At 45.7% G+C, this 11,785-nt stretch overlaps 3 protein-coding genes and 1 long non-coding RNA gene across 5 annotated transcripts; 2 read left to right on the forward strand and 2 right to left on the reverse strand.

Annotated features, from left to right (window-relative positions):
• LOC112884017 (uncharacterized membrane protein YuiD-like) lies at positions 1–2,652 on the forward strand. Of its 2 annotated transcripts, none has more exons than XM_025949308.1 (5): positions 1–395; positions 1,099–1,255; positions 1,909–1,959; positions 2,092–2,187; positions 2,272–2,451. In XM_025949308.1, exons 1-5 carry the CDS (start codon positions 196–198, stop codon positions 2,380–2,382), a joined length of 615 nt encoding a protein of 204 aa, XP_025805093.1. In that variant the 5' UTR covers positions 1–195; the 3' UTR covers positions 2,383–2,451. The 2 variants fall into 2 exon arrangements, with proteins under 2 accessions (XP_025805093.1, XP_025805094.1); XM_025949309.1 differs by lacking the exon at positions 2,272–2,451 and adding an exon at positions 2,458–2,652 and having other exon boundaries at positions 7–395.
• A 132-nt stretch (positions 2,653–2,784) lies between these two features.
• On the reverse strand, positions 2,785–4,313 carry LOC112884016 (pentatricopeptide repeat-containing protein At1g07740, mitochondrial). Its single transcript, XM_025949307.1, has one exon. It carries the CDS (start codon positions 4,310–4,312, stop codon positions 2,996–2,998), a length of 1,317 nt encoding a protein of 438 aa, XP_025805092.1. The 5' UTR covers position 4,313; the 3' UTR covers positions 2,785–2,995.
• A 133-nt stretch (positions 4,314–4,446) lies between these two features.
• Positions 4,447–10,752, forward strand: LOC112883911. The gene is made up of 3 exons (XR_003226994.1): positions 4,447–4,583; positions 9,668–9,886; positions 10,589–10,752. It is a non-coding gene; the product is annotated as an uncharacterized LOC112883911 (long non-coding RNA).
• On the reverse strand, positions 4,595–10,750 carry LOC112883910 (ABC transporter B family member 11-like). Its single transcript, XM_025949178.1, has 12 exons — positions 10,622–10,750; positions 10,302–10,356; positions 9,708–9,883; positions 9,300–9,521; positions 8,991–9,229; positions 8,274–8,799; positions 7,914–8,187; positions 7,192–7,822; positions 6,888–7,116; positions 6,280–6,534; positions 5,933–6,196; positions 4,595–5,816 (listed from the first exon to the last, which is right to left on the reverse strand). The coding sequence occupies exons 1-12, from the start codon at positions 10,748–10,750 to the stop codon at positions 5,178–5,180; spliced, it is 3,639 nt and encodes a 1,212-aa protein (XP_025804963.1). The 3' UTR covers positions 4,595–5,177.
• Positions 10,753–11,785: the final 1,033 nt, after the last annotated feature.

Consider the following 11,785-nt stretch of genomic DNA (forward strand, 5'->3'; position numbering starts at 1 on the left):
ACTTCCCAGGCAAACGGCCCTGCTACCCCTGCACCCACTGGCAAGCCCCACGCGCGGAGAATACGCGAGACGAGACGCCACCAAAGGCCAGTAGCACTAGCACCAACCCCAATAGCCCCCGACACGCGCGAGTCGCGACCCAACCGGCGACGGACGAGACGAGGCAGAGAGGGGAGCCGTGAGAGAGCAAGCGGCATGAGGGGCAGCGAGATGTTGACCGCGGCGCGTGGCGCCGGCGCGGCCCCGTCCACCGCCTCCTCGGGGGCGTCGGCGGCGGCGGACCTGGCGGGAGCAGGTGGCGCGGGCGCCATCGGCGGGGGCGGCGGCAACTTCCCCCTCGCCGTCGCCCTCCTCGCCTTCGCCTTCGCCAACTTCATCAACCTCCTCTCCATCTGGTGCGCCCCCCTTACCTCCCCCTCTCCCCCTCCTAGATCTAAATCGAACGTGCGGGGGCTTGGTCGTTGGTTCCGACGCGATTGCTCCCGCGCCCCTGTCGGTGCGCGTTCTAGGTGGTGGTTGGTTGCGACTTGCGATCGGATTTGGGTTCTGGTTAGCGAAAAATTGATTTTTTTTCGTTGGCTGTGCCTTGGATTGAGGGTTTCCTCTTGTGTGATGTGGTGTGCAAGCAAGGAATGTGCTTTACTTTAGCGAAGCTTAATTTCATGCTGGAGATGAACATTAACTTTTATTGGAAGAATGTGGCGAAGATATGCTATCTGTATAAAAGTCAGTAACCTCATGTCGTTTGTTAGAAAATTACCTGTCTTTATGTACCTTTCTGAATCCACTGTGGCACTTGAGCAAAGGCTGACTGACATATTGGACGATAGTAGTAATTTCCTATTGTTGGTCATACAGCATGAATTTTGATTGCACTGCTCGCTTCAGATAATGCCCGATTGTACTGTTTCCATCTGCAAAATTGCAAACTGAACCCCCTATATATGTTTTTGACAGTACTTACATCTGAATGAAGACTATGCGGCATTAACGATAGGCTGATTGAATGTAGCTGGATGCTCAGAACTATTGAGTTTTTAAGTTAGAGTTTGCGGTGCCGTTCCATTAATGTTTAATTTGTTCTTCCTAGACATGCAGGTTAAAAGAGAAGAGGTGGGATGCAAGGAAATTTCTTAGTTCAGCTGGAGTCATGTCATCTCTTTCTGCAACTGTGGGGAGTCTGGCCGTTGCTGTGCGTCAACAAGAAGGCGCAGATAGCTCTGCATTTGCCCTTGCCTTGGTCTTTGCTGCCGTTGTATGTACTTAAATCAATCAGGTCCCATGATTTTCTTTTTGTAAGCAAGTGGATATTGCAACCCTGGAGCATTCCTTTTTAGAACTGTAGCTGTTGGCATCTACTTTCCTTCCTACAAACAGGAGTAGTTTTAACATTTGTTGCTTTTAAGAGTAGTGTTTTCACTTTTCAGTATTCAACCTATAGTTGGTCTCATCTTGCATTGCTGGGAATGGGCATGGATTTTATATTTGTTTTTAAACTTAAGGTAGTAATGTCGGCATTTGTCCACTGTAGATGTTATGAACATGGACTTCCTTCATGGCAGTGGTTGACAGCTCTACTGGCCAACTTTCATGTTCTCTTCAGTAGTGCATTTGCCCACGCTTTCATGCCAAAGCCGTGCGCTTGTCAATTCGACAAAATTCTTCATATTATGTGGATAAGAGCTAATGCACTCTGGAACCATGCCAGCTGATGTGCCATTACTCGTTCTTAAATTATGCCATAAAACTTGCTAGCATGTGTAATATTCTCCTTTTTAGTTATGTTAAGCATTCTCCCTGTATTTTAGGAAAAAAAAAATGTAAAAAAATGCTTACCTGTGTCCTTGTCTATAAGCATTAGTTCCTTTTCTATGAATATGTTCTAAGCTTATATTTTTCTTCTTATAGGTAATGTATGATGCATCAGGAATCAGATGGCACACGGGTCGCCAAGCTGCGGTAAGCCTGGGAATTTCTATGCATATTCTGAGCATAAGGCATTATCTTATTCAACTGTATTGTCACTTCTTTTTGAACTTGCATTGGAACTGATCCATTTCTTCTAACCCAGTCTACTAACTTCTGTTGCAGTTGTTAAATCAAATAGTTTGTGATTTCCCGCCAGAACATCCAATTATTTCGACCTTTAGGCCTCTAAGGGAACCTCTCGGACACAGTCCACTTCAGGTAGCTCTATTACATATCTTCTATTTCTTACACAGTAAATATGGTACATGTCCTTGACTTATTCAGTTATTCTCATCCTTAAAGATGGTACTGTTTCATGAGCTAATTTGGAATTACTTCAACCCTGACCAAAGAATTTTTTTTTGCTCTTGGTCTATGGCTGATATTTTTAGGTACATGTGTATCTTGCTATAATGGCTGATTGTCAGCAATGCATCGAATATCTCCTTTTTTCTGTCACTAATATCATTATCTCTTTCATCGCCGCAGGTTCTTGCAGGAGCACTTGTTGGTTGTACTATTGCATATTTCATGGGAAAATCCGTATAAGAAATAGTTGGCTTTATGCCTTGTACACGAATTATATTGTCTTAATATAACTTTTTGCTAAAAAATCTCCCTTGTATATTTTGCCCCTGAGAAATGTGCTCTCATGATTGACTGCTTCAAATTTCTTTCTGGCTAGAGTTTAGATTGTGCAAAACTTGCTCAAACTGTAATATGGGATTATTTAGAAGCTGGTTAGGATATTGTGCTTGCTGAGTTCTGACACACAAACTGATTAGGTTATGCCGCAGTAATCTTCCACTTTGGTAATTAACAAAATTTTCCGCTCCAACTGCCGTAAAAAGAAGGTGCAACTATCCATTACATGAATATTTTTTCCATGTGCGAAAAGAAGGAAAAAAAATGTCATGAGTGGAGGCTCAGCTAACATTACTGCAAAACAAGCAGCATAAACAGAAAAAAGAAGAACTTTTTATGCATCTAGTAGTTGCCACCTGAAAATTATCACTCGAACTATGTATCAAGCTGATGACACCAACTCGTCGATGAGCTTCATCTCACTTGAGCTGCTGCTGCTGCAAACGCATGCAGCAATGGACTGCCACCCTTGTGCATCCAGCCGCACCCCCCTCAGCCCCATCTGCTCCAAGACGAAGCATGCCTCCTCCCCCTTCCCGTCCTCGCCGAGCCCTCTCACCAGGTGCCGGAACGTGCGCGCCAGCGGGCAATGGCCGCTCGCCAGCATCGCGTTGAAAACCCGCAGGCCCAGCTCGAAGTCGCGCGCTTCGCAGCAGCCGTCGAGGAGGACGCGGTACGTGGCCGCGCTCGGCGCGGCGCTGTCCTTGAGCTGCATCTCGACCAGCGCCCTGTGCGCCTCGTCGACCCTGCCGGCGTCGCACAGGCACCTGATCAGGACGTTGTAGCTCGCGTCGTCGGGCTTCAGCTTCCGCTTGCGCATGTCGGAGATGAGTCGCCTGACGCCCTCGGCGTCCCCGCGCAACGCGCACGCGCTCATCAGCACGCCGTAGTTCGCCGCCTCGGGCTGGCAGTCCCGGTACTCCATGTCGAACATCAGCTTCTTGGCCTCGTCGTACCGCCCGACATCGCAGAGCCCCTGCATTAGCAGGGCGTACGTGACGGCGTTCGGGGTGACGCCCCTGCGTGCCATCTCGTCCACGAGCCGCTCCGCCGCGGCCAATTCCCCTTCCCGGCACGCCGTGCCCACCAGCGTGTTGAACGTCACCACCGTCGGCCGCACGCCGCTGGCGAGCATTTCCTCGAGCACCGCGCGGGCGCCCGAGAAGCCGTCCCGGTGGCAGACTCCCTTGAGGATGATGTTGTAGGACACGGCGTTGGTTCGGACGCCGAGCTTAGGGGCCTGCGGGAGCATGTCCCGCGCGGCGTTGACGCGGTCGTTGCAGACGAGGGAGTGGAGGAGGGCGTGGAACGTGGTGTTGGAATGGGAGCAGAAGGCCGGGACGGCGCGGAAGACGAGGAGCGCGGCGTCCGGGCGGGACGCGGCGCCGAGGTGGTCGATGAGGGCGGCAAAGGCGGTGGGCTGCAGCGGGACGCGGAGGGAACGGAGCGCAGCGAGGAGCGGGAGGACGAGCGGGAAGAGGCGCGCGCGCGCGAGGCGGTAGAGCACGCACGCGGCGAAAGGGTGGTCGTGGAGGTGGCGCGGCGCGGAGAGGAGCGCGGCCGCAGCGGCGATCGGGGAAGGAAGGGACTTGAGGTGGAGGAGGAACGGGTGCGGCTCCGGCGGGGGCTTCGGCTTGTAGAGAAACTTCTTGGGACGGCGGCGGCGGTTGCTGCGCTGTGTTGCTGCGGTGGCCGGCATTGGGCATGACAGGTAGTGGCGGGAACCCGAGACTCCGTTTCCCGGCTCGAGTCATAGTACGTGGAGAGCGCCTTGGGCCCATGAAAAGCAAGAGATTTCGGGCTATCAGCCCATTACCCACGGCGGCCCAGCAAGCAACCTGTCGTGCCGTCGTCCTCATCCCCTTCGTCGTCGGTCCGACTGACTCCGGCGCCCCTCGCATGTGGCGGTGGCGCTCGCGGCCCTCGGAACTCGGCGCCTTTCTGGATCTCGGATCCAGCATGGCCGCGAGGTACACCTCCTTGTCCCCCGCCCACCCGGAGTACGCAGTATGGCTTTAACCCTTCTGAAGTTCGAGTTGCATTCATGTAGTTTCCACCGCATTGCTCGTATGCGCGGAGCCAGTTCGATTCGAAATGAAAAATTCGCTGATTTTTTCTGTTGGGCTAATTTGCTGCGTACTGACCAGCAACCATTCAGCATGCTTAGTAAGAATTGTCGCTTGGGTACCAGTTTCAAGTTTCGTCATTACCTGTCTTTTGCGTCAAATGGAGGACGAACTGCTGTCTTAGCTCGTGTTGAAGACAAGATTGGTTCAATACGAGAAGCCACATCCTTAAAGATTTTGGATTTTGTTAATTTCGCACTTCAATGTGTAGCTTCGTCGATTTAAATGCCCTTGTACGTAAATTCAATGCAAAATTTAAACACAGTATTGGGTTCGTATTCGACATTTTGCTCTGTGCAAAATTTAAACGCACGATTGGGAACATTTTGCAATGTGTGCCCTAGCACTGCCAAAAGCTATAGATCTTTTTTGAAAATTCTTTCATAGATAGATAAGTTTCTAACAAATACTAGTAATCAATCATGTAGCCCAGATCTGTTACATGGTGCGAAGCTCCACAAGTGAAGCATAAGCTCCACCAGAGACGCCCATCAGTGTTTCGTGGCTTCCTTTCTCCACAATTACGCCATCCTTTAGAACTGCGATCATATCAGCTCCTTGGATTGTTGAAAGGCGGTGTGCGACAATGATGGTTGTCCTGCCAATCATCACACGATCCAATGCATCCTGAACAATGCGCTCTGATTCAGCATCTAATGCGCTTGTTGCCTCGTCTAGGAGAAGTATCCTTGGGTCCTTCAGGATAGCCCTCGCGATAGCTATTCGCTGTTTTTGGCCACCTGACAGTTGTGTTCCTCTCTCTCCGACAGTTGTATTGTACCCCTGTGGCATGCTTGAGATGAATTCATGGGCATTCGCTGCTCTAGCGGCCACAGCAATCTCTTCCTCTGTTACCTCTTCATGCTTCCCGTAAGCTATATTATCACGGATCGTTCCACTGAAAAGCACTGGTTCTTGGCTTACCAATCCCATCTGGTCCCTCAACCAACTGATCTTTAGGCTACTAATTTCCACTCTATCTAATAAAATTGCACCAGAATCAGGTTCATAGAAGCGCTCTAGTAAAGCTATCGCCGTAGACTTGCCACTGCCACTTTGACCAACGAGTGCAACTGCCTGCAATAAACGGGTTCTGCTTTAGTCCCTGGAACAACAATGGTCTAACAAAAAAGAATGATCCTCATAATAACTGAGAGCAGATCAGCAAAATTAGGTTCTGGTTTAGTTTAGACCTTTCCAGAGGGAATGCCCAGGGTGAAGTCAGTGAATATTTGAACATGCGGACGGGATGGGTATTTGAAGCTGACATGCTTAAAATCGATGTCGCCCTTGACATTCGCCAAGGTTGAACCTTCTTCGCTGCTGGAATCAATTTGGGATTTTCTATCTAAGATTGAGAATATGGAAATAGCAGAATCATTTGCCTTAGCTGAGTCAGAAGCCATAGCATTTGTTTGTGATACTCCAATCATGGCTAAAACTAAAGCAAAGTAAGCCTGCATTCCAACAATTTGAAACATACTTATCGAATAATATATGCACCAATAAGGAAAAAAATAAAACAATGACTATTACTTACCTTGAAGACATCACCAAAAGTGGATTTTCCCTGACTAACAAACTTTGCACCAACATAGTAACAAAGAGCAGAGCTGGCGTATAACATCAGATATGAGAAACCAAAACCAAGGCCTCCAACTATTCCAGTTCGAATTCCCTGATCCCTAGAAGCTTGGCATTTCTGATTGTATTTCTCCATCACTCTCTTCTCCGCACAAAATGATGCTACTGTTCTGATGCTACCGATTGCTTCAGTTGCCACTTGACTTGCTTCCTCGTACATTGTCTACAAGCACATGCCGGGTGCAGTAATGAAAATCAGAAAAGAAAGGAAGATATTTACTAAAAGTGGCATCCACATTAAATTGAAAAAACAAATCATTGTTGACACCATTCTAATACAGTGGTACTGTTAAATTCATATGCTAACTTGTCTACCTTTTGCTAGCATGATACATATATCAAATCTAAGTTTCAGGACTCTTTACCATAGATAATATAACTTGTGGAAATGGAACTGAATACTAATGGTTTATTGGGAACACCACAACACTGTAACATTTCATGATTGAAATATTTGTACCTGGAACAGAAAAAGAAAAGTGTAGAAGGCTAATTTATATCTACCTTAGCATCTTGACTGAACCCCTGTAGGAACTTCACTTGAGCATAACCCTGGAGACCCACTAAAGGAATTACAAATAAGATCACCAATGAAAGCTTCCAGTCTGCGACCATTGCAATTACTATTCCACAAATAAGTGTTGCAATACTTTGGACCAGTAAGGCCAAGTTATCTCCCACTAGACGTCTTACATTAAGTGCATCAATAGATAGCCTTCCATTAAGTGCTCCACTATTAATAATGAAAAGGATGTTTAGTATATTGATCGTCTGGTTCTATGAATAGATCAAAGTATATATTACTTACCTGGAATTTTCAGGATGATCAAACCAAGCAACTTCTTGGTGCACTATGCTTTGGAATGTCAAAGCTCGGATTCGTTCTATAAGCTTCCCACCAGCTATTGCAAACAGAAAGCAATTTACTAATTTTGATACCATAGAAATTGCACCCATCACAACACACAGCAATGCCCAAAAGGTAGAATCTTTCCGTTGCTGGTCTGGTGGCTCATAAAATATTTTAGCAGCACTAGCCAATGCTAAACCAAGTGTTGGATAGATAGCTCCGTCAATTGCTGCTACAATAGATCCAAATAGAAGAACTGCAGCCTCTGGTTTGTTTAGGCTAATTAGGCGTCCTATTGGTGCTTTATTTGGTACCTTGCCATCAGTGTTTTCATTTTGTCTGGCACCATCTGCAAAGGTATATTCCAGTAGTTCAGTGGGCCCAGGAACACCAAAGGGAAGACTTAAAGAATGACGGCTGCTCCCTCCTGAACTTCTACTTACTGATCGTCTGGGTGACCCGCTCTTTTTAGATGCTGAGCCTGATAATCTAGCATCTGACTTACGGTCATTTTCTTGTTGTGTCTCTTGTAGCTGTATAAGCTGAGAGTATGCTCCATTACGATCCTTTACCAATTCATCATGATGTCCTACAATCAGTGGTAATTTATATAAATAAGTAACTTTTTTTACCCTTTTGTCACAAAAGCAAGTTACAGAATGTGCTCAAAAGGCAATTACCTTGTTCTACTAATTTTCCTTTAGAAACAACTGAGATGCAGTGAGCATTTCTTACAGTGCTCAAACGGTGCGCCACAACAAGTGTGGTTCTCCCCACCATGATCCTATTTAGTGCATCTTGGACTATCCTTTCAGACTCCAAATCCAATGCGCTAGTTGCTTCATCAAGCAAAAGAATTTTTGGATTTTTAAGGATGGCTCTCGCGATTGCAATCCTCTGCTTCTGTCCCCCGGAAAGCTGAGCACCTCGTTGTCCAACTGTTGTGTCATAACCCTGAAATCATATGAATGCATGATCAGTTTTATAGTTTTAAACATGACAGTGACTTATTATTGAGCAGATCATGTTCATGTAAGTACATTAGGGAAGTTCTCAATGAAGCTTGCTGCATTCGCGAGCTCAGCTGCTCTCTTGATTTCTTCAAAGGTTGCATCTTCTTTTCCATAGGTAATATTCTCCCTGATGGATGTCATGAAAAGCAGTGGTTCCTGGCTAACAAGGCCAATCTTCCCTCTTATCCAGTCTAGCCTGAAATTTTTTATGTTTATTCCGTCAATTAAAACCTCTCCAGCCTGTGGATCATAAAATCTCTCAACCAGATTGATCACAGTTGACTTTCCACTCCCACTCTCCCCGACTATGGCCATTGTTGTGCCACTTGATACATGCACTGAAAATCCATCAAATATCAGTTGATCTGGCCTGCCTGGGTAGCTGAAGAACACATCCTTCAGTTCTACTTCACCCTTGATGTCCTCTAATACAATGCCAGTACTATCCTCGTAGTCAATTTCTGGTCTCCTCTTGATTGTTTTGAACAATCTGTTACCCGCAACTCTTCCTTCCTCAAAGGAAGCTATGCAGGGGGTTGCATCACCTAAAGATCTATCCCAAACAGTTAAAAACTTCATGTTAGTAGACAGATAGGGTCTTAATGTTTTTTTGGTGATCACTAGCACATGCATCAAAAGAAGATACCATTATTATTGACCTTTTATGGGTAAAATGCTAGAACAAGGCAGGCTATTTTCTGATTTCAACTATTAGTCTGGGACATTTTCAGCATCAATGCTCACCTAGCACCAATCATGATTGCAAACATGACATTTAGGATATCTGCTCCACTATATCCTTTGGTGATGCTTAACTTGCTGCCGTACCATATAATCAATCCAATGGTGGAGAAATATAATAATGATAGTAAACCCATGCCAAAGCCTTGGACAGCCCCTTCCTTGACTGCTCCTTTATATGCCTTCTTTATGAGATTGTTGTACAGGGCAATAGCTTTCTTTTCACCATTGAAGGAAACAACCTGTTATAAATATGGATACGAGTCAGTCACAAACTTATCATCTGTAGTGCATGATGATCATAGGGCCTACCGTTCTTATGGAGCCAATTGTTTGTTCTACTATATCACCTGCATCACTGTATGATGCTAGGCCCTGGCTAGATATTTTGGACAGCATCTTTGCGACAATTCCAGCAGCAGCAATAAATGGTGGTATCGTAGAAAGCATAACAAGAGTTAGGAGCCAGCCTTTGATGAACGCCAGCACAAACCCACCGAAGAAAGTTGTAACAAGCTGTAGAAATCTGCCGACCTAAAGAATCTGAGTTGTGATCATTCAAAAAGGAAGACAATGGAAACAAACAAACAAGCAAAACAGCCTTTAATTTTTCTATAGGAAGGAAGCTGAAGCATCACCTGAATAGCATCTAATCATTTTATTTGTTCTCTTTGTATCAGGTCTAAATCAATTAAGAAGATGCACGGTTTATGCACTTACCTTCTCACCAATAGCACCCTGAATTAGAGTCGTGTCAGCAGATATACTGGAGACTATTTGTCCAGTCGTCGTTTCTACATCGAAGAATGTCATATCCTGTCTGAGGACTGATTTGAGATACAAAGATCGAATACGAGTAGCCTGCCTCTCACCAGTCATCGTCCAGCATGATACCTCTGGTAAGCACTGGTGTTATTGTCATGTATTTGCATTTGAGCATTCTTTAAGACACTAAGAGTAAGAGTGATTTTAGTGGCATCCCAATTCTTAGTGATCCACAAAAGTACTAAAGGGTGATCTGATACTTGGATTTCTATTCATAGGCATTATACTATTGTTATGATCATTAAAATACTTGATCATATATGGCGTCGTGATATCGATGATGTTTTTTTTTTGGCTCAAATATGATTCCAAGTTCAAAAGGTATCCAATATTATATAGGCTATACATGGCAAAAATCATAGTGTGCCATGCTAGGACAAAATGTTCCTAAAAAAAACCTGAATACTATTATTCTATATATGATACTTAAATGCTATGGCGACCAAGGTGTCCACAAGAGCGAAAATTGCATATATCAGTTGTACTTACGGATGAAAGAAGCCAACCCTGTTCCAATGGCCAAGTAAATGAAGTTTAGAACTGCCTGAAAGAAAATGCCAACAATATTACTAGTACATCCAATAACTAGCCAGGAAAATTAACAAGATATTTTTTTCCTTCTGGATACTGCAGCATCACTTTTTTATGAAAACAACCATCGTTACTTACATAATATATGTTGAGACCATGATAATGTGTTAGCATCAAAACAGGTATCTATGTTATAATCAAGCATCGCCTAATCCCCTATATAACAAGAGTATGTGACATTGCAGGCTTGCAGACAATGACTTGTGGAGGGGCTGTACCTTGTTAACTCGATGAACAATGGTGTCCGGGGTTGCAGCCCCAAAGGCATCAATCATCTGCCCGAATATGATCGTCATAACCACCATCGACATGCCGCTGCCCAACGCCCCAACCATGCCGACCAGCATCAGCATGACGTCGGTGCTGTCCGCGTACTTGAACAGCCCATGGAACGGCACCTTGGCCATTGCCATGTCCTTCTTGCCATTCTCCTTGTCTTCTTCACCACCCTTCACTGCATCGGCAGCAGCTGTGGACGTGCTTTCTTTTGCCATGCCGCGCCTGCCCTTTGCCAGGTTCTCGCCCTACTGCAGCATATGGCTCATGTTGCTCTGTTGATGGTAACCTTTTTGTAGTGCCGTTTTCTAGGGTGATGAGCGTTTTTTTTTGCAAGTGTTGTTTTTCATGTTTGCTGTTAACTTCATTCGCAAGAGCGATCATGATGAGGATAAGCGTCCAAGTCGATAGCCGGCAGTGTGATGAGTAGAATGCATCCATGATGATGTCGTGAGCTGTTATCTTCTTCATCAGGCAGCATCCGTGTTATTGTGTTAAATTTGTTTGGGTTAGTTATGTCGGACACTACCTTTCAAAAAAAAGAAAGCTACTCCTATGTTCTACAACAATCATCAAGGTGCAAACAGCCATGACTGAATCATGGTACGGTGATGGCAACTACGATCTGGGATCTTCCTGACAACGAAAGCAATGTTCGTTTGAAAGTTGAAACCCTTCTTTCCTGGACAGTAGCTTTGAGCACTTATCACTTGTAGTCGTCGCTCCTGGTAATTAAGCCTTCTTTTTGCATCAGAAGGTGACGGGGACGTCTCGATCAGATGATTTCGACGACATGACCCGGTCATGATATGTTTGTGTGTACTTCGTGTACGATACAGCGTGACGCGTGCAAGTTCATGCCCAGATCCGCTGGTATCCGCTGGCATGGTACGACTGCGACCTTGCAGGTGGCAGGATGGAGCCAAGTGCAAAGTGACAAGGTTGCCTGAGCCCGGGATCCTTGCTCGGGCGGCATGAGCATCAAACCAGCTAGCTGCCTTCCATTTGTTTAATCGTTTGGTGAGCGAGGTTCTGCTGGCGCATGAAAGGACCCTGAGCAAAAACTGCATAGGATAATTGTTTGTGGCGGCGTCGGAACGACAACG

Source organism: Panicum hallii, chromosome 3 (genome assembly GCF_002211085.1).
Source record: "Panicum hallii strain FIL2 chromosome 3, PHallii_v3.1, whole genome shotgun sequence".
Classification (NCBI taxonomy): Eukaryota; Viridiplantae; Streptophyta; class Magnoliopsida; order Poales; family Poaceae; genus Panicum; species Panicum hallii.